The sequence below is a fragment of the Myotis myotis genome, unplaced genomic scaffold (genome assembly GCF_014108235.1).
Source record: "Myotis myotis isolate mMyoMyo1 unplaced genomic scaffold, mMyoMyo1.p scaffold_m19_p_14, whole genome shotgun sequence".
NCBI lineage: Eukaryota > Metazoa > Chordata > Mammalia > Chiroptera > Vespertilionidae > Myotis > Myotis myotis.
Window position 1 is genome coordinate 41,369,694 of NW_023416318.1, and position 24,065 is coordinate 41,393,758.

The window sequence follows — 24,065 nt, forward strand, 5'->3', positions numbered from 1 at the left end:
GGCGGGAGCCTCTCCCACCTCCACGGCAGTCAGACATCCCTGAGGGCTCCCGGACTGCGAGAGGGCGCAGGCCGGGACGAGAGAACTTCCCCCTCCCCCCCGCCCTGTGCACAATTTTCGTGCACCGGGCCTCTAGTGGAACTATAAAGATAGTACTACCTCATAATTATTGTGAGGATTAAATGACATAAAGGTAAAATGTTTTGAGCAGCTACAGAAACCGAATAAATGTTCGATAAAGGCTAGCTACTGTTGTTTTCTCCAAACTGATGCAAATAAGTTACTTGAAGTCACATCCATGACTTAACACTACCTTTGAAACCTTCACAAACCTTGATGATTAATGGCTCATATAAATCCAGAACCTTAAAAGCTGAAGAAGATTTTAAAGGTCTCTGGAACATTAATTACACTTAATTCAACAATAATAAAACTCATGAGAGATTATTAAATCTATGCCTAAACATTTCCAGAGACAGAAACTTGCCATCTCACAACACATATAGGAAAAGTTCTAATTACTAGAATGTTCTTTTTAAAGATTTTATTGTATGGATTACTGCCTCTCACAAACTTCTTATCTGCAAAGCTGAACTCACTAGAGGGCATCACAATATTAGGAGAAATCATCTATCAGAAAGAATCATAAAAAGGAAAGCATCACTTAACATGTATTCCAGCTAACAGAGAAATACTGCATCCAGATGTATAAAGCATGCATGTTAACTAAAAAATTATTTTGTTTAAACATACATTAAAATATTCAGAAAGAATTAAAAGTAGGTTAGGTTATAAAATCATAATACTTACACGTTCTTATGTATAAGGTAAGTGATTCAGATTATCAGAAAGCTTGGGTTCTTTCCAACTGCACAATAAGTCATCCCAATAATTTTAAGCAACTTTATTATATCTTTACAAAATCAGAGCATATAAAACCTTGTGACATACTCCAAGTCACCAACAGCTTTTCATAAAAATACCAGTGGCAAAAAGAAAATTATCAACTTCTATAAAAAATTCAAACCTGAATCTGTGTATAACCAATTATTTAAATAAAAACCGAATTATTTTAAAATGTCTGTATTCATTTACAAAGTGATGATAAACTGTAAACGTTCATCAGGCTCCAAGAGTGTCCAGCAGAACTGTTCTCAAATATCCTCTAACTCCCACTTGTAATTCATAGTCACATATACAGGAAAAACATGAAAAACCTGGCACTGTTTATAGCACACCCTTCCACCATATCGCATTCCGATTCTTTCTGAGATTGCGTGACTAAGTTGTAGGTAACAGAGATATGCAGATTCTATCCTGTCAGATAGAGGTTTCTACTGACTTCCCTCACTGCTACCTGGCTTCCTTCCTCCCACAAACCACTTTTGTCTCCATTTGCAATCCAGTTCAACGTTCCTTTATTTCATATAAATTTGTGGGTGTTTTATTTATTTTATTTTTTTACTTTTCCTTTGAACCAATTATACCACTTGCCTGATTCCTTCACTGATTATCAATTAAATAAAATCCTTAAAACATGTTTATCTGTATGCCATTTTATCATCGCTTAACATACTAGTCAACTTTCTTACTATTGGAATGACTTTGTTCAGTAAGATATTGTTAGATTATTAACACAGAAAGATACTCTAAACAGTGAATATGAATTTAACCAGAAAGATCGATCTCTCCATATAAATTATTATACAGACCTCTGGCTTTTGTAAATATCAATCCCTTCTGAATTTCCTTCCATGAATGAAGTCATGAGCACTGGATGAAGCAAGGAAATTAGATTTCAGAACCTGGAAGGCCAAATGCAGACTGTGGATAATGGTGAAGCCAAGGAACAGCAACCACAACAAGCTGCTGCCCATTCGTCTCCATTATCCACTTAATGATCCCTTTTAAAAAGTTAAAACAACTGAGGGCAAGGGGCAATCCAAAAGCAGAACGCATGTGAGAAGACAAAAACATAAGTTTGGTAGTCTGCTCTCTGAAAGGTTTCCAAATTTTGCCATCACTTTGAATGTGTCTACGTTCATCTATCTATCTATCTATCTATCTATCTATCTATCTATCTATCTATCTATCTATCTATGAAAGGCTAATATGCAAATTGTCCCCACGGGAGTTCGACCGGGAAGACGGATTGCTCGCTATGACATGCACTGACCACCAGGAGCAGCACAGAACGAAGGAAGGCCCCAGCCAGCAGCCTGGAGCCAGGGAAGGGAGGCCCCAGCCAACAGCCAGAAGGCCCCAATCGGCCCTGATCACTGGCCAGGCCTAGGGGCCCTACCCATGCACAAATTTTGTGCACTGGGCCTCTAGTCCATCCATAAAAGTAAGTATATTTTCATGTCACTTCAGGAGAAATAAAGACAAAAGTATTTAGTTTCACAAATTATCAAGAATATAATTAGGGAGAATTATAAAGGAAGAGATAAGAAACATATTGACAACAAAATCAAAGAAAATGTTCCAGATGTAAGTGATCCAAATGAGGAGACGTGGGTGGCTTCTAAGTCCACCATGTTCTTCTCCACATACCTGCTCTTTTATCCCAAAGACACTAACTAAAATGAAAAGGATCAGAATAATTTCAATTCCTTTTACTACTAAGAGGCACACTGTAGTGGCTAATTTATGTGTCAATTTGACTGACCATTGAGTACCCAGATTAAACATAATTTCTAGGTGTGTCTGTGAGGGTATTTCAGCACTAGATTAGCATCTGAATTGATGAATTTAGAAAAACATATTACCCTCTCCAGTGTGGTGGCATGATGCAATCTATTGAGGACCTGAATAGACCAAAAGGCAGAGGATGGAGAATTCACCCACTTCTTCCCACCTCACTGAGCTGCATGGGTGGGACATCTCATCTTCTCTGGCCCTTGGACTGGGATTTATTCACACCATTGGCATCGCTAGTTCTCAGGCTTTGAGACTCAGACTGAATTACACCACTGGCTTTCCTGACTCTCAATCTTGCAGACAGCAGATCATGAGACGTCTCAAACTTCATAATCATGTGAGCTAATTTCTCATAATTAATCAGCACATCTCTAAGCATGTCCTCGAGTGAGGATTAACAACAACAACAAAAACCATACCACAATGCCTGACAAAGGGTAAGCACAGTGCATCTGAAATGGGTATCCTACAATTCAATTCTGACAGTCATTACCTGGATTAGCATCAGATCCCACAAGTTAAAGGGCAAAGTACCCTACAAGGCTATCGTTGCTTCTGATATCCACAAGCTAACAGAATTTCTATCCAACTTGGCTACAATTTGGGGCTCCCACAACCCTCCTACAAGTGCAGTAATTTACTAGAATAGACAGAGCTCATTGAAAACACTATACGTAAACGATTATAGTTTTATTATAAAGGATAAGACTCAGGAACAGCCAAATGGAAGATGTGAAGGGCAAGGTCTAGGAGGACAAATTCAGATGTCACCCTCCCAGCAGATCAATGGGTTGATTAACCAGAAACTCCATTGTCCCAGAGTTTATATACAGAGCTTCACTGCATAGGCATGATTAATTAAATCACTGGCTACATGACCAAACTCTAATCCCTCTCTCAGCCCAGAGATAAGGGGGTAACCTCAGAGGGAAAGTGGGGGTGGGTGGGTAGGAGGAGATCCACCAAAGAACTTGTATGCATATATGCATAACCCATGGACACAGACAATGGGGTGGTGAAGGCCTGGGATGGGAGATTGGGATGCACTAGAAGAAGTCAATGGGGGGGAAAGGAGGACATATGTAAAACTTTCAATAATAAAGATTTTTTATTTTTTTAAATAAAAAAATTAATTAATTTAATAAAATCTCCAACCCTCTAATGAAGAGCTAAGTCTTTCTGGTGTGACTAGCCCCTACCCTGGAAACTATTGTAGAGACCACCCTTAGTCACTTCAGTAGCATAAACTCAGGTATGGTTTATTATGAAGAACAAAAGATACTCCTACCACTTGGGAAATTCCAAGGGTTTTTGAAGCTCTGTGATTGAATCCAGGGTTAATGACCAGATATATTTTTTATTATATCACATACACAATAAATGGAAGTTGTTATTTTAGAAAACAAATAGTAGGCTATAAAAATAACACAAGCATAAAGATGAGAAGTAGAGAAAAACATCAAAAGCATCACAAAAGAAGCAATAGAACAAATTGAGTATGAAGGTTCAAGTCTAGATGAATAAATAGACAAAAGCAGATATATCCAGGTGGAAAATTAAGCTGGAATTGAGAATGAATTTAATGCTAGCCCAGTTGAGACCAAAGGTAATGACCAGGGATTTCAAACAGACACAGGACAGATATGAATCTAGAGATAGGAGAGCACATGGCCAGAATTAGTTGTCCGAGTTATCCACGTAGTTAAGATACCCCACTTACCCCTAAAGCCTTCACTACTCAAAGGACACCAGCTAATGATCTCACATAAGCATCTATCTGAGTTAAATAAAAACAAGGTATTGTACACAACATCAAAAGTAAGGGCTGAACTCTAGAACATTGGACTTTAAACAAAATGGTACCTCATTTTTAACATGAAGATTCAAAAAGAATCACATGACCAAATTCGAAACAAATGCCAGGTTTTGTTCTCTGACCAAAATGTACCATTTTATTTTCTATCAACAGGAAACTTACAATGTATCTCTCTAATAGAAATGTTTATTTTTCAAAGAAATGTTTATGAAACAACTATAGAACACTTCAACAACAGCAATATAAACAGAAATGTGAATGATCTATTCACAGAAGCTTCCTGTTCAGATTCATGAAGCAGGATGAACACACTAGACATAGAAACCATTACAAAGACTTACTCAAAGCTTTTAGAAAGTACATTCAATAACTAGAAACTGCCTTGTTAATGGTCCATAGTTCAGAAGCATCACAATTTATTTTCCCCACACTGCACACATCATCTCATCCTTTTGTTGCTAGCTTCTCAGAAAGAGTCCCAACTCTGTCTTTCAGCCAGTGAAGATGACAAATGGGAGAAGGGAAAATGGAGTTTGGAACAGCATACCGGGCTAGTAAGATGATTCACAGTATAAAAAGGCTATCATGGGCCATGGAACTGAGACATTCAAGTACTAACTGGATTAATTAACAGGCTTATTAACTCAGGAATCCAGGAGGATGGTAATGGTCACAATACTTAATATGGGAATGCCGGAAGAGTAAAGCTAGAGCCCAAGATATGTCCCATCCACCCATCCATCCTCCTCATTCCCCTTCCCAGTCTAGGGAGAGCAGGAGACAGCAATGTTAAAACTGGCCAGGCCCTTGAAGCTTCAGCTTTTCCCTAATAGCAATACCCCTAGCTAGAATATGGACAGGGAGGACAAAATCTGAGCCTAGATTCCAATCTCCAGAAGAAATAGAGTAAGGGGCAGCTCCCCTCCCCACACTACATAACACTTGGAGTATTCAAGTTCCAAAGATAGCTATAGGAACTCAAAGAAAGCAGGCATGCATCTACTAATTTACTCTGATTCTAAAGACAAATTACAAGGACCATTTTATTTTGCATAAACCTTTAAAAAATGTTTGTATTAGGCAAACTGCTGCTTTTGTTTATAGTATTTAATTTAGTTATATCAAAATGAATGTATAAACCAGTTATAACTATAGGTATCTACCTATGTGTAAACTCCTTGTTGTTCACAAGATAGACATCTTCCACTGAGGCTTATTTTCATTATCCTAAACCAGTGGTCGGCAAACTGCGGCTCGCGAGCCACATGCAGCTCTTTGGCCCCTTTAGTGTGGCTCTTCCACAAAATACCGACTTCTGCGCATGGGCCATGAAGTTTCAATCGCACTGTACATGCGCGTCCGCATGTGGTATTTTGTGGAAGAGCCACACTCAAGGGGCCAAAGAGCCGCATGTGGCTCGCGAGCTGCAGTTTGCCCACCACTGTCCTAAACTAATAGTAGCCGAGGATGCCCTTGAACCATTCCCTAACTTGTTCCAATTACATAACCCACAGAAGGCTCAGATCTTCCCCAGATCACTGCTAATTTCTGAGGAACTTCTCTCAGCCTCTAAGGAGAGAAGAAGGTAACTGACTCAACCAATTCACCAATTCTACCCTGCTCCTGTCCACTCTCACCCTCAAACCCTCCAAAAAATCCTTAAGTAAAAACATTTGTAAATACTAAGGGTCAGAGGGACTGTTCAATTTAAACAGATATATCCTTGAGCCATTTTTCCTGCTCCTCTCTCTTCTTCAATTATCACACATCCCTACTCACCCTGAAATTGTCTTTGAAAATCCAAATGGTCAACCCTAGGTTAAGCAAAATTCAGCCCTTTCCAGTTCCTACTCCCTGGTGAGCATGCCCACAACTATCAAGATGCTCAGCTCTAAAGCCTTCCATCTATCAGGATCCACCCTCCAAATTTTTTAAGGCAAAAAGGTAATTCTGTTACCCTGCTGAGCCACATTTCCAGTCCTAATGTTTCTTCCTAGTACAAAGGCAGGCAGAATAGGATCTTCTCAATCAATGTTTACTGAGCTGAATTAGCAGGCTGCTGTTCTGAACTAACTGCTCACCAGATCAAACCCTACTTTTCCTACCAGATCAAACTCTACATTTCCCTTACTCTGAGCAGCAAGGTCACTTGCATGTTAAAAATGTTCTTCTTTCCAAAAATAACTATTGTCAGTTACATTCTTCCATTCTTTCCAGTTAGTGCCAGGAACATTTTACAACCTAACAACCAACTAAAAAGTCCCCTCATTTTTTTTTATTTTTTTACAGATTAAGATATTAAGTCTCAGGAAGATAAAATTAGGTGCTCACAGCTTTCTAATAATAAAAAAAAAACAGAGTTCTTAAGATGTATGAGGTACTGTGAGAAGTGTTTTACTTGCAACATCTCTTTTAATCCTCACAACCACCACAGCAGAAAAACAGCGCTGTGACCTCTTTTTATAGTGGGTAAACTGACTTAGGTTAAAAAATAAAATTCCCGTGTCCAAGTCACAATGACAGTAAATGCTACGCAAGCTCATTAGGCTAAGTTCAGAGTTCAAGATAAAAGATAATTTAAACAAACAAACAAAAGGGTAACACTGTGTCTCCCATATAAATATAACTGAAAAAAAAAGAATAAAAAAAGAGAAATAAATAAATTAATTAAATAGATATAAATGAACACCCATCTATGATTTTACTTAATTCATTAATTAATTACAAAACAAATAAGATGTGCCATCTCATTCAAAAGCGAAAGCAAAGAGCACAAACATAGAAGCAATGGGGAATGAGGATGAGTTTGCTTAATAGATCTAAAAAGGGCTTCATCCACAGAAGAGGAAAAGAAATCAATTGTACCTCCAACCTACAAATTTCATTTGCATGTCTAAGGACAAGGATTATTTGCATTGCTGTCAGTTATTCACAACTTATAAAGTTGTAAGATAAATTAAAAAAACAGTAAAAGCTGCAGACACTATAGAATAGATCTCCAGGAAAAGTGCTCGAGATATCAACTCATTTCCATAGAAGACACCCAGTAATCCTTCTGGTACATTTCAAAGATTTCCACAATTCTCCTTACATAGCTCTTAATCACTACGCACATGCCTATTTCTTTGTTTAGAAAATAATGCACAGCTTCAAGATCTCTAACAACCACTAGAAAAACTGAGTTAGTCCCCTCTATAAAACCAATCTTTCATTAAGATAAATTTTTCTCTACCCCAGACTAAGCCAGAAATTTAGGCTTACTATGAATTTATAAATAAATGCAGAAATAAATTAATTCATTAGATGGTCAAGCTTCCTAAGAGATCTAAAACTAATAAGTGTTTGGTTTTACTGAACAGTGACCCTCAGAATTACTCTCTGGTAACGACAGTTAAATTGTCACTTCCAAGTAACTGACCCAAAAATTAACTTCATTAAGTGTCTTAATTTCCACTCTGTTTTCTTCCGTAAGGAAGCATAAAAAGTTACTGAACAGAACCCTCTTTTAAAATGAAGTAGGGAGGCCATTAAGTGGGAGCTCTCGCATCCTATGTCATGGTAAAGCACAATAGGAAGAACTCTTTGTAGCAGCCTTCCCAACGTCCTCTTCCCCTCTATAAGAGTTTCCTCTACTTTATTTTAGCAGACTTGCACATGGCCCACCATGGTTGCATGTTCCAGACTGCAATTCTTTGTTGTTCCTGAATAAGTCAATTTTTCCGAAGAAATAGCTGGCTGACTTTTTGTTTAGTCAGCAAAAGTAATCCCAATATAATTTACACCTCCAGTAAAATCAAGTAAATGTATTTTTCCCTAAGAAGACTGTGAAGGTGGAGAGAAGGTGAACTAGCTAGGGACCTTGGGACTCCTGGAACAACACAATGTTGAGTACCCTGGATTTTCCTTTTGTATCATATATCACATGGACAGAGCTGAAGAAGCCAATAATCCAGAAATGCTAAAGGGGGACAACAACAAAAAAGTCCCTGTTTTTCCAAAGGACCAAGAACAGCATAGCAAAACAGATAACTTTTATACAATAACCACTGCACTTCAGAAAAAAAAAATCAAAAAAGCACAGCACACACTTCTACAGAAAAAACTGACCCACCTGACCCATGACAACAAATGCCAAGGAGGGAACCTAAACTTTCACTCTCACCAGGCTGTAATGTTGTGCCTTGGCATGACCCACCCCAACCCCCTATCCCTGCAGGGGTAATACCAAAGGCCAGACTTTCTTCCCTGCCAGGTGCTAAGTAGTAAGACCCACTTCCCCTGTCACCCTATCTATGGAGACGCCCAGAGAGCCTGAACTTTACTCCCACTACAGTAATGAAGCATCTCTTCTTATCCCCATGGAGATGGTATGAGACAGGTCCAGTACAGTCAGGATTTTCACTCTTCCCAAGGGTGTCAGTGGAGACCACGTGAAGAACAGTACGGAAGCAAGGCAGCATCAGAGGAGGACTAGAAAGAAACTGAAACTTCTACCCCTGCCTCGCAGCCATGAGGAGTCCCACTCTGTGTATCAATGGACCAATTCCTTGAAAGCTCACAACTTACTCAAAATGGAAATAGATAATCTGAATAAACTTGTAACTAGTAAGGAAACTGAATTCGTAATTAAAAGTTTCCTAGAAAAGAAATCTCACCCCAGTGACTGAGCCGCCGCCAAGGACTCAGCAACCTCCCCTTTGAGCCCCCCTCGCTTCCCGATGCTCGGTCCCCCCTGCCCGCCTTCTCCCGCCGCAGCCTTCCGCAGGCCGTTTCCAGGAAAAGGAATCGTATTGCCGGGAGCCAGTCCATCCTTGCTGTTTCAAGGGACCTGGCATATATGGCATATTGTTCTTAATATGTTTGCTCACCTTCTTGGCACTATGTGTTTTAACCAAGGTCACCTCTGAGAAAGGTTGTTTCCCCAGGTAGGGATTTTCCCCTGAAGTTAGGGAGGGAATAAAACCTCTTAACTAAGTGCCAGGTGGGTAATTAATCACTTTAACTACGAACAATCATGCTTAAGCTACATAATCTTTACTCCCTGGAATGGAGATAAGAAACGCCTTTGAAATAGAGATTGATAGGATTGGAATCAACTGGTATAAATACAGATGTAACAAGACAGAACCAAGAGAGACAGAACCTAGGCACAGAACCTACACAGAACGTTCTCTAGAGACAGAAGAACTTCGCTGGAGAGAACATGGCAAAAGATCCTGGACAGAAACTGGCCTCAGAACCTAGAGACAGAACCTAGCGAGAGAACATGGCAAAAGATCCTAGACTGAACCTGACTACAGAAACTGGCAAGAGAACCTGACTAGAACCTAGTGACTGAACCTGGCTGGAGAACCTGGACAGAACCTGGCTGGAGGACCTAGCAAGGGAACATGGCTACAGAACCTGGCTGGAGAACCTGGAGAACCTAGCAAGAGAACATGGACACAGACCCTGGCAGGAGATCCTAAGCAGAACTTCGTTGGAGATCCAGACCAGAACTTGGCTGGAGATCCTGGCTAGAGATCCTGGCTAGGCTGCTGATCAACTGAACGCTGTCTCTGTGTCATTCCTTCTTCGCCGACTCCGTCCACGCCTTTGGGGACCCCTGGACCCGCTGGGGTTGGACCCCAGCATCGTATGGTATGTCCGCTATCCAGAACCTCCACTCTTTCGACCCCTTTGCTGATGCAAGTAAGGGTGATGACCTGCTTCCCGCTGTCACTGAGGATTATATCCATATAAGAATTCAACAGAGAAATGGCAGGAAGACCCTTACTACTGTCCAAGGGATCGCTGATGATTACGATAAAAAGAAACTAGTGAAGGCCTTTAAGAAGAAATTTGCCTGCAATGGTATTGTAATTGAGCATCCAGAATATGGAGAAGTAATTCAGCTGCAGGGTGACCAGCGCAAGAACATATGCCAGTTCCTCGTGGAGACTGGACTGGCTAAGGACGACCAGCTGAAGGTTCATGGGTTTTAAGTGCTTTTGGCTCACAGAAGCTTAAGTGAGGATTTCTTTGCAATGAGTACAATTTCCCTCCTGTCCCTTGTCACAAGTTTAAAAACCTCACAGCTTGTATAATGTAACAATTTGGGGTCTGCTTTTAACTTGGACTAGTGTAACTCCTTCATGCAATAAACTGAAAAGAGCCAAAAAAAAAAAAAAAAAAAAAAGAAATCTCCTGGCCCACATTGTTTCATTAGAGAATTCTACCAAATGTTTAAAGAAGAATTAATACAATCTCTTCCAGAAAACATAAGAATAAAGAGTACTTCTCGATTCACTTTATGAAGCTAGTATTATCCTGATGAAAAACCAAGAAAAGGACAGCACAAAAAAAAAAAAAATTACAGACCAATACATGAATATAGACTCCAAACTCCTTAGCATGTTAGCAAATAGAATTCAGCAATATATAAAAAGCTGAATTTAATCCACGGATAGAAGTTTAGTTCAATATTCAAGAATCAATTAATGTAATCCACAATATTAACAAACTGAAAAGATTACATTATATGATCATATGAATCTATACAGAAAAACTATTTGGTAAAATTCAATACCTGTTCCTGAGAAAAACTCTCAAGAAAATAAAAAAAGGAAATAAAGGGGAACTTTTTCAATTAGCTAAGGAATATCTACAAAAAAACCTAGAACTAATATTATTACACTTATTGATACAAGACAAAATGCATAATGCACTGCCCCTATTATCGGGAAAAGTATTTTAAAAATAATACTTCTAAGAAAGTGCTTGTACTACAACAGGAGAGCAGAAACAGTAAGTCACAGACAAAGCTACCTTCCCCAAGACACCTAAATATTCCTGTGGAGGAAGAGTCACTATAAGGGTTAAACACAATACTTTCACTCTAGCCACAGAGAGCCCTAAGAATGGGTGCCCCCACTCACTTCTCTTCCCTCATCATTCCCTTATTCCTATCTTTTATCCATCATTTGCTTTGTGACATCACTGGATACCAGCTCACCAACATGCTATCTCCCTGCTCCTCAAGTTTTCCCAAGGGGATAAACTATACGCTAATAAACATAAAATGGAGGTGGATCTTCTATTTGAGATGGAAAACTAAGCATAGCCTAAATCTTCCTTTATCATCCTTAGAACAGTAATTTACTTCCTCTGGGAAAGTGAACAATTTATCTTTTCAGAAACCTGAACTGTGAAAGACTGCTGGTTAATCATCTCCAGACAGCTTTCACTGATGGCTGCTCCTCAGAAGTCCTTCCATCTGCCTCCCAGTTATCACAGGAGTATCGCCATGGCCCTCTGCCAGATGGAGAGGACAGGTACAGAGGCACAATGATCACTTTGTCAAATCAGACTGAGGCCCACAAAGGCCTCCTTTGAGCTTTACCTCACTGCCACCAGGAGCTCACCAAAGGCTGTTCTTAGCTCTACTGTGACATTCAAAATCCTGCAGCCAAAGGAATTAATTTCAGTCCTCATTATCCAAGAGCAATCAGCACAGTAGGGTTAAGTCCACACAGTAATTTCTCCTAAACATGGACCACATTTTGTAATGATGAGAAAGAGATTTGATTAGAGTTTTCCCAAAAAGAAAAGCAAAATGTAAATTTACTTTCATAATGTATCTTATATTTAACAAAGTGTAGGTTACACTTGCAACTATGCACTAATTCTTAAGACAAAAAACTAATCAAGTGGTAGAGTTTGGGACATAATTTTGTGAAAAGTTGTAAAACAGCACAACATGACAACCTTGATTTCACATTTGCCCTTTGCAAAACAATTATATAAAAGTCACTTTTACTCTTAACAATTTAGTAGACTCTGCTTTTATAAAAAAAGTTTTAAAAATAGAAAAATAAGTCATTTTTTAAAAAAAAAAAAAACTAGATACATTTCATCATTTATTCCTCCAGAGCCTCTGATACACCTTAAAAAAAAAAAAATTAAACACCTCTCTCATCATTACCCTGCTGGTTTTCTTCATAAAAAGTTAACTGGTCTAACACTGCCAAATTCTCACTAGACTAGTGCCTCTTTTTAAATTAAACTATTACAGTAAAGTACACAAATCTTAGATTTGCAACTTGAATTCTCACATGTACATACATCCCTGTAACCTCCATTCATCTCAAGATATAAAACATTTCCAACTACTCAGAAGGAGATGTCCCTTCCTAGCTAGTCATTACCACCACCACCACCCAAAGGAACCACTATTCTGACTACATCTACTACCAGGAAATAGTTGTACCTGTTTTTGAACTTCAACTAAATGAAATCATATAGTGCTTATGTTCTGAGCAGTTTTCAACCTTGCTCTGAATTAATAAAAATCCTGCATCTTTGCAAGATTTGCAATTTCACCTGGCAGTCGATTTGGAATGCATGTTGTTGGGTGCTAGACAACTCTAGTGTTATGAATGTTACAGTGGAGATTAGCTTTAGAACTAGAGAATTCATTTATGATTAGTTCCATATTATAACAACTTCTGCATAAATATAATAAAAACAATGTAAAAAAAAAGGAAAACACTCAAATACCCATTATTCTTGCATTTTACCCCAACATGACTTAGATAATTCTTCCCACTCCTTTTGTGTGGCTTTTCTCCCATCTCCAATGGAGCCAACTTTATGCTAGACACTGCAGATTTTTTACCATATAGTTAAGGTTTTCTGTAATCTCAGAAATCAGAGACTTAGAGGAAGTTATAAGCCTGGATTTATTACATATTATTTGATCCAACAACCTTAAAGGGTCTACAATACTCCCAAAACCCAGTAACAAAAAACTGCCTGCTCCATCCTTTTTCCTAAATCAGTTAACAATATCTCCCATCTTTAACCATATAGAGAAAACAACAACAAAAAACCTCACTTTTCTCTTTACTATCAGCAGGTCTTCCCCTCCCCCACCTCATTATTCTTTCCACCAGTCAATCTTCCATTCAAAACGTGTGTGGTGGACACTGAACACAGCCAGTGCCCTGATACACTCCCTCCCTATCTCTTGTCTGGAGTAAGGAAACTATCCTCCTTCACTGGTCTCCTCCTTACATTGTCTTTCACCCTGTCATCCTGTTACTCATCTGATTAAGATCTTTCTACAGGTCCCGCTGCCCATAGGATAAAGTCACTCTCTTAGCTGAGAATTCACAAGTTGGCCCTACCTTCCCTGGCTCCCCTCCCCGCAACTCCTGCAAAACTTTGGTCTGACCCCTAGACATTCAAGCACTCTTACTCCCCCTGAGGCTGCATTGCTTCCTCCTTTGGCTAGAAGCCCTTTCTCCTTTATCCTGCAGTCAGCTCCCTTCCTTTCCTGGTCAGTGCCACCCCAGCAAAAGCAACTACATATTCCCTGAATGGGTTCCCACAGCCCTCTGTACCCACCACATCTACATCATACTGCATTAGCTAATCATTTATTTGTCTCATTCACTGGTCTACAAACTTCTAGACCCAGGGGTTCTCCCTGGCCTCCTGAAGGATAAGGTCAGGATTTAATCTTTACATCCCAAGGACTTGGCAGGGCAATTCCATAAAGACTCAATGAAGAAAAAAAAAAAAAAAAAAAAAAAAAAAAAGAATGTCCCTGCCTCTTTTATTCATGTAATCTTTTTTCTATAAATAGAAACTTAAAAAATAAAGTTTTCCTTTAAAAGCCACCAGCAAATTATTTTAAAGAGTTTAATAAAAACTAAAGTATCCCTTATTGATTTGTGCTTCCTGTTAGAAATTAGTCACAGCTCTTTGTTTCAAAATACCTTTTAAAATAATGGATATCAAAGGTAGAATGAATATGCCACTTAACTAAAGTAACTGTAGTCATCACCATATAAATCACTATTAGATGCCAATGGAATGAGTCAGTTATTATTTATACAACTAAAAGATCACAAACAAAATTACGTCAATGAAAAATTTGTTCATATATATCACACGTAACATATCTGCATGGTGGCTAAGAACATAAGCTGGAATCGCAATGCTAGTTGTGCGACTTGGGGCAAATAACCTAAATTTTCAATGTGCCTCAGTTTTCTCATCTGTAAAACAAAGATGACAAAACCAGCCACTTGACAATGTTCCTGGGAAACTGAGTTAGCTCATATAAGGCCCTTGGGACAGTGCCTGGCAGAGTAACAGTGTAGTGCTAAGTGTCCACTGTTAACGTAGAGGTGTTGTTTTTTACTCACAACAGTACAATGAGATCATGTGGACAAAAATGCTATACTATACCCCTTTCAGAGGTAAGGTACTGACAGAGAGCCCATGCCGTCCCTAAGCTATTGGAAGTGGCACAGTAGGAAACCATACTGGAAACCATACTGGAAACCATATGGAAACCATACCTCACCCCAACTCAAAGTGAGCAAACCTCCACAGATCCCGTTAGGAAGAAAGGTTCTCGTGGGTTTTCGGCATGGTTTACTCTTGCCAGCCTACACACCTGGTGGGAACAGGGGGCCTACCCCATTTGCTCAGGTGAAAATCAGGTAGGAGAAGCCTCGCTGTCACCGTGTCTGACACGCAGCCGGCATCACGCAGCTTCTGATGACCGGAACACGCGGTGCCACTGCGCCTGCTCAGTAACAGCGCACAGCACTCGCAGAACCAAGCCTGCTGCCGAAAAGAGAAGTCCCTCAATAGCATGCATACCTGTCACATCAGAGCACAACGAGGCTAGAGAAACTGAAAAAGGGGAAAAGAATTTAAAACGAGTAATTTTCTCTTACTCTAAAAAAAAACAAAAAAAAAACAGAACAGTTTTGCAAAAAGAACTTCCATCAAGACAAGTTTTCGATGTTTGAAAACTAACCCAACTTAGTGATATCTCATGACATGGCTGGACAATATTTCACCTCCCTAAGACCTTCACCAATACTGTATTTTCAGTCGTTTCCTGGGCTTACCCTGAATCCCAATCCTCAGCCTTCATTCCAGTCACGTGCACATGGACTACATAGTTAATGAGCTTCGAGGGCAGATGCCATGCTCCGGACGAACCCGCCTGAACCAGGGACAAGGCTGCAAAAACATCACCAAAACCACACCCGAGTGCCCTCCCTTTACCTTTCTTCTCCTCAAATGGGCAAGCGTAAGTCAGGATATATGCCTGCATGGTCAGACTGGACATCGGCCCCTGAGGAAGGCCTACCTTCCCTTTCCTGTCCCTGCCACTCGGGCACCTACAGGTAGGTAGGTGTCTGGCACCTGGAAGATACACCGACGGCGCAGCCCCAGACCCTCCTTCGACAGCTCACGCCCGAGACTCGCACATGGCGGCCGCTTGGACGCGTTGCCCCTGGGATTGAAAGGCGGGAGAGCTCCGACTGCGTGCGGGGCCGGGCAGCTCCCAGGCCCGCCGAGGTCCGAGGTCGGGCGCAGGAAGGTGTTGCTGTTCACTCCTAATCAGCGACAGGTCACCAAGCCCTCCACATCCCGGCGGCCACCGCGCCCTCGCGACCCGACTCGCGCGGCCCCCCAGACCTCCTCCTGCCTCCGGGAACCGCTTCCCCGCGCTTCCTCTTACCTGCTGCTCCGAGACCCCAATTCCCGGTCAGGTAGGTGCCCGTTAGCCGGGCCGTAGCCCGAGAGGCCGGCCCTCAGCGGGGAAAGAGCCCGCAGGGCCGCTCCCCCTCACCACCTCAGGGATCCCCCAGCGGCCGCCGCCATTTTCCCCGCGCCACAACCCCCACATGACAGTTCCCGTCGCCCACCTGTGACCAGCTGGACGCGCGACCCCGCAGGCGGCGCGTGCGCGAGCTGGGGAATCCGTGGGGGTCACAACCTCCAGGCGAACCCGCCGCTAATTCATCCCGAAGCCGGAGGCGTCCAGACCGTCGCCCTAGTAAGGCGTCCCAACAGGCTTTATTCTGATTGGCTGCGAGCGCCGTGACGCGGAGGCGTCCCCGGCTGCGTGGGAAGCCGGGTCCCCGGCGCCCCGCCCCTGCTCCCCGGCGGGGGCACCCCGGGCTCAGGTCCGCGAGAGCTCCCTTAAAGGACCCGCGCTCTTTTCCTCGCCTGGCCTCGGGGCGAGGAGGGACCGAGGGAGCGAGGGACGTAGGGAAGAGAAACAATTGCAATGGGAACTCTCACAGGGCACTGCCCCAACGGACTGACGGCCCCGTCAGCTTCTAGAGTTTCCGATGGAAAACAAATCCGAGGAATTTAATTTACAAGCCGATTTACTAAGGCGGAGTCGCGGGGCCAGGCAGAGGGAGCAGCAGACCCCAGCAGGTGCAGTGCTTCCCAGAGCAGGGACGTCTCCTCTGCGCAGCAGCCTTTCCCCTACCAGGTCAGGTCTGTCCCTAACCTGTTGCACAGAAAGCTCTGCAATAGTGGGGACCGGTTAAACCTCTTTTGTTGTTGTTGTTAATCCTCACTCAAAGATATTTTTCCAATGTTTTTTAGAGAGAATGGAAGAGGAGAGACAGAAACATCCATGTGAGAGAGACATGGATTGGTTGCTCTTCCCCCCCCGCCCCCCCGCCCCAACACACACACACACACACACACACACACACACACACACACACACACACACACACGTGCCCCGACCAAGGCTTGGGATCAGCCTGCAACCAGGTATGAGCCCTTGACTGGAAACAACCAAACAATGCCTTCCTCCTGCTGACCTTCAACAACTTTTCACTGATTAAAACCTTAAACAGAATGAAATATAGCCACACATCACACACACACAGCCTCTCAGTCATTCGGGTATGTTTGTGAATTTTATTTGTTTTCAGTCAACAAGGGGAAAGGGGTGGAAGTACACGGTTCCTGCCCTCACAAAATTTATGGTGTGACAGTAATGAATACCTAGGTTAGGGGTGCATGGCTTCAGTATGACTAAGTTACATCCCCAAGTTCTCTGGGCGCCAAATTGCCCCTTTCCTAGGCCAGCTTCATAACCTCTCCCTCTGTGTTCAGAAAGACTGAGATATTTAAGGCGTGCTCAAATAGCGTTAGGAAAGGACGATAAACTCTAACAGGGAAACACCAGTTAGCTACCTCTGTGAACTGGAGCCACATTTTTTTTTTTAAAAAATTTCCTTTTTTTTTCATTTTTTTGTGTTTTGTTCTTTTTGTTGTTGTTATTTTTCAAGCCACACTTGTATATATTTAAAATGAGATTGCTAGAATAAAAGATCTCTAACTTTTCTTTCCCCCATGCCTACACGTTTTTAAGTTTCTTGATGTGAGAGACGGGGTGGGGAGGGAACCCCTGAAGGCCCTGGAGATGGGTTTTGAAATCAGGAATTATGTAATAGTTCATCTCTGCATCTCTGTAACTGATCAGACCTGCCAACTGGGAAAAAACATCTCCACACATTTGAATATAGTGGATGTTGAATACCAGTTAACTGACTGGAATGAATCATCCCGGTTCTTTATTTCACCACTTAGCCTGTGGCCTTTCTTGGGGTGAAGTGGTGGAATCTGAGGAAAAGGATGAAAACCGTGGGGTCTAAGGGTATTAGCTCTTTTTTACCCCAAGTACTCCTGACACCCACCACATGTGTGGATTTTCCACACCAAGGAATTCTCCAGTTCTCCATGGACACCAGCTGGGTGCCCCTACAATGTAATTCAGTTCTGCCACTGGCTACTCCAATAATGCAATACTATTTCCCATAGTGGCTGCACCAATTAACATTCACACCAAAACAAACAAACAAACAAACAAAAAAACCACACACACACACACACACACACACACACAAAAAAAACATTCCAACCAACAGAGCACGAGGGTTCTTTTTCTTCACAGCCCCAGCAGTTGCTATCTCTTGTCTTCTGAGTTCTAATTCTTCCCTCTTTGGGCTATGACTTTGGTGTTGGAGATTTGCCTAAGCCAGTGATAGCAAACCTTTTGAGCTCTGCGTGCCAGCATTTTGAAAAACCCTAACTTAACTCTGGTGCCGTGTCACATATAGAAATTGTTTGATATTTGCAACCATAGTAAAACAAAGACTTATATTTTTGATACTTATTTTATATATTTAAATGCCATTTAACAAAGAAAAATCAACCAAAAAAAAAATGAGTTCGCATGTCACTTCTGACACGTGTGTCATAGGTTCGCCATCACTGGCCGAAGCTGAGAGGTCAGCCTTCTCTGAAGTTCTTCCACTCTTACAGCGAAGCCCTAGGTCTGATCTTCAGCTCTGGCTGCCCTCTGCCTGCAGACAAGATTCTCTTTAAATGCTGCCTTCTGACTCTCACACAGTGCTTGCTTAGCCACAGTCACCTAGTTCCACAATCCTTATAAATACTAGTTTCCCCCGTACCCCTCAAGCCCAGCGAGTTTGCACCAGCTAGTGCATCCTCTTTGGTCTGCATCCTTTCCTGGTTCACCAGGAGTAATCTGCCCCCACATCAGGAGCAATGGGGTGATGATACTCATGGCCCTCCGGCCATCAATCGATTTTCCTTCAGAATCCCATCTCTGCAGTTGGCTTCCTAGAAGCAGCAGCTGAAGCAGGGACCCTGGTCTAGGTGGATTTTTTGAGGAAATGCTTTCAAAAGAAAGGGAGTGACAGAAGCAGGATACGTGACAGGAGAGAGAAAGTAGGTAAGGCTATGGTGTCAGCTGGAGATTAACTTCAGCCTGATCTCTGGGAAGCTCTGGAGCGTGAATGACACCACTGGATTATTCAACCTTGGGGCAAGGGGCCAACCTCTTATATGTGTAATCAGTCAGTTATCAGTAATCAGGCTGCCTGAGAGTAGGGATGCTTAGCCAGCTGGGGAAAGGAGCTCCTGCTTGGTTATGGTCCTTGGAGAAAGGGGGCAGCTGTGAGCCATTAGCCACAAATGCTGGAAGCAGCAGAGGGAGAGGGAGGGGTCCCCCATCTAGGAGGGGCATCAACAACATCCATTACAGACACAACATAAATGCTAATAAATCTTTTTTTTTCAAACAGTGCATATATGATTGTATATGCCTAGAACGTCTGGGAAGACTATGCAGCATAGAAACCATTGCAGTAGTTGCCTCTGGGAAGAGAAATTGGCCACCAGGAAACTGCCACATTAATGTATTTCCTTCTGTACTGTCCGAACTTTAGCCAGATGTAGGTAGCACTGTTTTAATTTGGGGGAGAGAAAAATTAAAAGCTTCTTTGATGTGCCAGTGAGCTTAAGAGAGGGTGTTAACCTGCTCTGCTGCTCAGAAGGCTAATCTCCCACGAGTTTCTGAACCTCCCGACTCCTACAACAGAGTCTCACAGCTGATGAATTGTTCCGCTTCATAAGCCGTTGATTTAATAGTCACATTTACTAGGGCCCTCTCTGCAATGCTCAGGGAGACACTGTGACAAGCAGGAATCCCTGAGTCCTTGTTCTTATTGTACTTTTATGATTACCGGGTACTCTCCGTGCCCATGTCATTACTTCCTCCTCTTCAAAATGTGACAGTAATAAGGCAAAACCTGTCCTCAAATAACAGATCTCAGCAGAGAGCCAAGGAAGCGCTGCCACAAGAATTGGAACAACTCTCTTAATGGCATTAAGTGGAAGGAGCAATGCTGGCAGAAGCCACGGACACCTGCCTGGAGGCCCAGGGCTCCCATTTCTCACAGCCCCCTGTTTCAAAACTCCCTGGGGCCTTAGCCAGTTTGGCTCCGTGGATAGAGCCTTGGCCTGTGGACTGATCCTGGGTTTGACTCTGGTCAAGGGCACATGCCCAGGTTGTGGGTGTGCAGGAGTCAGCCTATCAGTGATTCTCTCTCATCATTGATGTTTCTGTCTCTCCCTCTCCCTTCCTCTCTGAAATCAATAAAAAATATATTTTAGAAAATCAATGGAGCCCTAACCGGTTTGGCTCAGTGGATAGAGCGTCGGCCTGCAGATTGAAAGGTCCCAGGTTCGATTCTGGTCAAGGCCATGTACCTTGGTTGCAGACACATGCCCAGTAGGAGGTGTGCAGGAGGCAGCTGATCGATGTTTCTCTCTCATCGATGTTTCTTACTCTCTATCCCTCTCCCTTCCTCTCTGTCAAAAACCAATAAAATATATTTTTTTAAAAAATCAATGGAAAAAATATCCTTGAGTGAGGATTAACAACAAAAAGTTCACACTCGTTGCTTCATGGCCACAACATGGTTATCACAATCCTATCAAAGACAGGAAAGAATAAGGAAAAGGTATTCTCCTTGTGAAGCATTATTGTTTTATCCTCCTGACTGAGCCTGGGGCTTCCCTGTGCGGCCCCCCAGTGGTGTAGTGTGCCCCCTCCTCGGAACTGTAAAGAGCTATCTTTTCTTTTCTTTTTTATTTATCTTTATTGTTGAAAGTATTACAGATGTCATCTTTTCTTTTTTATTTTCCCATTGACCCCTTCCTCCCCACACCTGCCCCTCCCATCCCTTCACCGCACTATTATCTGTGTCTATGGGCTGTGCATATATACATATAAACTCCCCAGTTAATCTCTTCCCACCCACCACCACCCCTGCCTTCCCTCTGAGTAAAGAGCTATCTTTTCAAAGGCAGTCTTCTGATCTGTTGGCCTCACCTATCTGAATGATAATAAAACCTGCAGTGTAAAACAAAACCCTTCTCCATATCCTACTTCCCGTGGTGGTTTTCTACCTATTTGCCCTCTCTACCCAGGGACCCGCTCTGTAGGGTTATGGGTCCTGGACTACAATTGGTAGGTCTTACTGTCCCTCCCCAGAATGAGCTCACAGGTCCGCAGAGCTCCTACCAACAAATACATCTCCCTGCTAACATTGCCCTCCTCTGCTAGAATGACTTACACCAAAGACCTCATGCTTCAGGGTGGAAGAGAAAGGAACAGGGGACATTAGGGGAAAAGAACTCCATCTGCCACAAACTCAATTATTTAATTTTACTATAACCGCAGAAATGATCTATTGTTCTAATTTTACAGATGTAAAACTGAGGCTCACTGTATTAGTCTCCTACTGCTGCTGTCACAAATTACCACAAACTTGGTAGCTTAAATGCATTTTCTTACCAGTCTAGAGGTCCGAAATGCAGAGTCAGTTTTACTGGGCTAACCTCAAGGTGTTGGCAGCCCTGGTCCTTTCCCGAGGCTGTGAGAGGAGAATCCATTTCCTTGCCATTGTGTGTGTGTGTGTGTGTGTGTGTGTGTGTGTGTGTGTTTGGTTTTTTGTTTGTTTTTCTGTGTGTGTGTGTGTTTTTGTTTTGTTTTTTTTTTTGCTTCTAATGGACATTGGTATTCCTCTGTGTGTAGCCCCTTTCTGTCTTTAAATACACCACTCCAATCTCTGTTTCCAACCTCTCATCACCTCCTTTACCACAGTAAAATCTCCCTCTGCCTCTCTCTTAAAAGGACATTTGTGATTACATTTAAGGCCCACCCAAGTGATCAGAATAATCTCCCACCTCAAAATCAAATTTCTTCATTCAATTACCATTGGAAAGTCCCTTTTTGCATGTAAGGGAACATTCATCGGTTGCAAGAATGAGGACCCAGGTATTTTTGAGGACCATTATTCAGCCTATCACGCTGGGTTTCACTGAGCTAAAACATGGTGTCAGCACTCCTGTATGCTGCCAGGGCTGCATTCTTCTGGAACTTCTAGGGGACAATCCATTCCCTTGCCTATACCAGTTTCTTTCTTTCACTGTTTTTTTGTGGTTTTTTTTTTTTTTTTTTTCAAATTATCAGAGAAAGTTTAGAAAGTTACAGAGGTAGTAGAAGTGAGCCAGCTGGGCTGTGTAGGCTCAGGAAACAAGTTACCGAGGCAGAAGAAGGGCCCTTGGAACTTAGGAGAGAGAAAGGCAAAGGTAACTCGCCTGGAGGAGGAAGATGGGGAAGAAAAGGCGTGGCCAAAGCATGCCTACCTTGCCTCTTCCAGGTACTAAAGACCTGAATTCCTGGGTGACGGCTTCTTCCTCCTTCCACAAATCTCTCAGACTTCAACCCTTGCTTCCATCATCACATCTCCTTTGTCTCTGACCCTCCTGCCTCGCTCCCCCTCTCCCTCACAGGCATCTCTGTGATTACATGAGCCCATATTTTCATGTAAGGCAACATATTCACAGGTTCGGAGAATTAGGCATGGACATCTTTGGGGGACCCATTATTTCTGTCTACTGCACTCAGGCAGAAAGCAGCCCAGTGGTTGCTGGGGAAAACAGTGAAGAGGAGTAGAAGGGAGGGCCTGCAAAGGAGAAAACATTTCGGGGAAGAGGGGGCGGGGCGGCATAGCTGTCATTATCTTGACTGGGTGATGGTTTCATGGGTACACACATATATCAAAACTTATCAAAGTGCAAACTTTAAACAAATATGTGAAGTATGCTATATGTCTATCCCTCAATAAAACTGTTAAGTTCAGAGGCTTTGGCCAAGTTTACAGAACTTGGCTGTGGGGGAGGCAAGATGCACACCCAGGTCAGTTCATCCGATGCTGAAACCTATGCCTGTGATAGAGTGTTCTTTCCTTTATCCTCCCTTCTCTATAGTTGGGTTGATAATATTTGCCCCTCAGGGCTGGGAGTACATGGTTAGGTGCCCAGTAAATAGTCATGTGCTCACCTTTCCCCCTTTTAGACTTGCTGACAAGCCAGGGTTTCTGAGTATCACAGTATATTCTGTTTTATAGAACCTGAAAATCACCATTTTCTACACCAGAGAGAGAGAGAAAGGCATCTGAGAAAAATTCCAAATGGAGACAAGAGGGTAGACATAAGTCTCATCATCAAGGATTATCAGCCATAAATGTCCCAGACTCTAAAATGCAAAGCTCCTTCTCTCTCTCTCTCTCTCTCCTTCTCTCTCTCTCTCTCTCTCTCTCTCGACTGGAATCGAACGTGTGACCCTTCAATCTACAGGCTGACGCTCTATCCATTGAGCCAAACCAATCTGCGCTCTTCTCTCTCTCTCTCTCTCTCTCTCTCTCTCTCTCTCTCTCCTTCTCTCTCTCACTCTCTCTCTCTCTCTCTCTCTCTCTCGACTGGACTCGAACGTGTGACCCTTCAATCTACAGGCTGACGCTCTATCCATTGAGCCAAACCAATCTGCGCTCTTCTCTCTCTCTCTCTCTCTCTCTCTCTCTCTCTCTCTCTCTCTCTCTCTTTTTTTTTTTTTTTTTTTTTTTTTAGGGCATAAGGCAGAGGGTTTGGAATCTGTACCAAAAGGAGGGAAAAACAACTCTACTTGGGCACAGAGCAGTCCAGGTAAGACCCCAGAGGCTTGACATAGTGTACAAGTTCAGGAATTATGATGTGTTCCAAGGATGGAAGTATTGGTTTTGGGTGAAGATCCAAAGTATTGTGATAGGGCAAAGTTCACTCTTACACCCTTTTTTTTCCCTGTAGATTCAACCGAGACCACTTGTTGAGGTTAAAGCACTCACATTTGCCTCTTGTTGATCACTGAGAGAGAAAGAATTCTAGAGGGCCCCTGTAGTTCAATTGGGAAATCCCTACATGAGGAGAGAGAAAAGGAGAATATGTCATTTTTTTCCATTTCTCTAATATTCAGAAATATTCCCCTGAGAAAATTGGGGAGAAGAGACAGGGAATAAGATTATGTGTGCCTAGCTGC

General features: G+C 42.4%; 2 protein-coding genes across 14 annotated transcripts in view; one reads left to right on the top strand and one right to left on the bottom strand.

Moving 5' to 3' along the window:
- Positions 1 to 16,401, bottom strand: part of LCLAT1 (lysocardiolipin acyltransferase 1) — a 129,789-nt gene extending 113,388 nt beyond the window's left edge. For 2 of the 13 annotated variants that reach the window (XR_004971894.1, XM_036334962.1), the window contains exons 1-2: positions 16,234 to 16,398; positions 1,713 to 1,773 (exon numbers count right to left, since the gene is read on the bottom strand). Coding sequence is in view for 2 of the 13 variants with exons in the window: in XM_036334962.1 (XP_036190855.1) it covers positions 1,713 to 1,768 (56 nt within the window). In the remaining 11 variants the exon portion in view is untranslated. Of the gene's footprint in view, positions 1 to 1,712; positions 1,774 to 14,963; positions 15,134 to 15,172; positions 15,206 to 16,046; positions 16,214 to 16,233 lie in introns of those variants that run through there. The other 11 variants (XM_036334968.1, XM_036334972.1, XM_036334963.1 and 8 more) reach the window with 11 other exon arrangements.
- On the top strand, positions 10,152 to 10,694 carry LOC118669135 (eukaryotic translation initiation factor 1-like). Its single transcript, XM_036334978.1, has one exon. The coding sequence runs from the start codon at positions 10,159 to 10,161 to the stop codon at positions 10,498 to 10,500; it is 342 nt and encodes a 113-aa protein (XP_036190871.1). The 5' UTR covers positions 10,152 to 10,158; the 3' UTR covers positions 10,501 to 10,694.
- Positions 16,402 to 24,065: the final 7,664 nt, after the last annotated feature.

What these genes read in the sequence shown, in the direction of transcription:
- LOC118669135 (XM_036334978.1), top strand. Translation starts at nt 10,159, where the DNA reads ATGTCCGCTATCCAGAACCTCCACTCTTTCGACCCCTTTGCTGATGCA.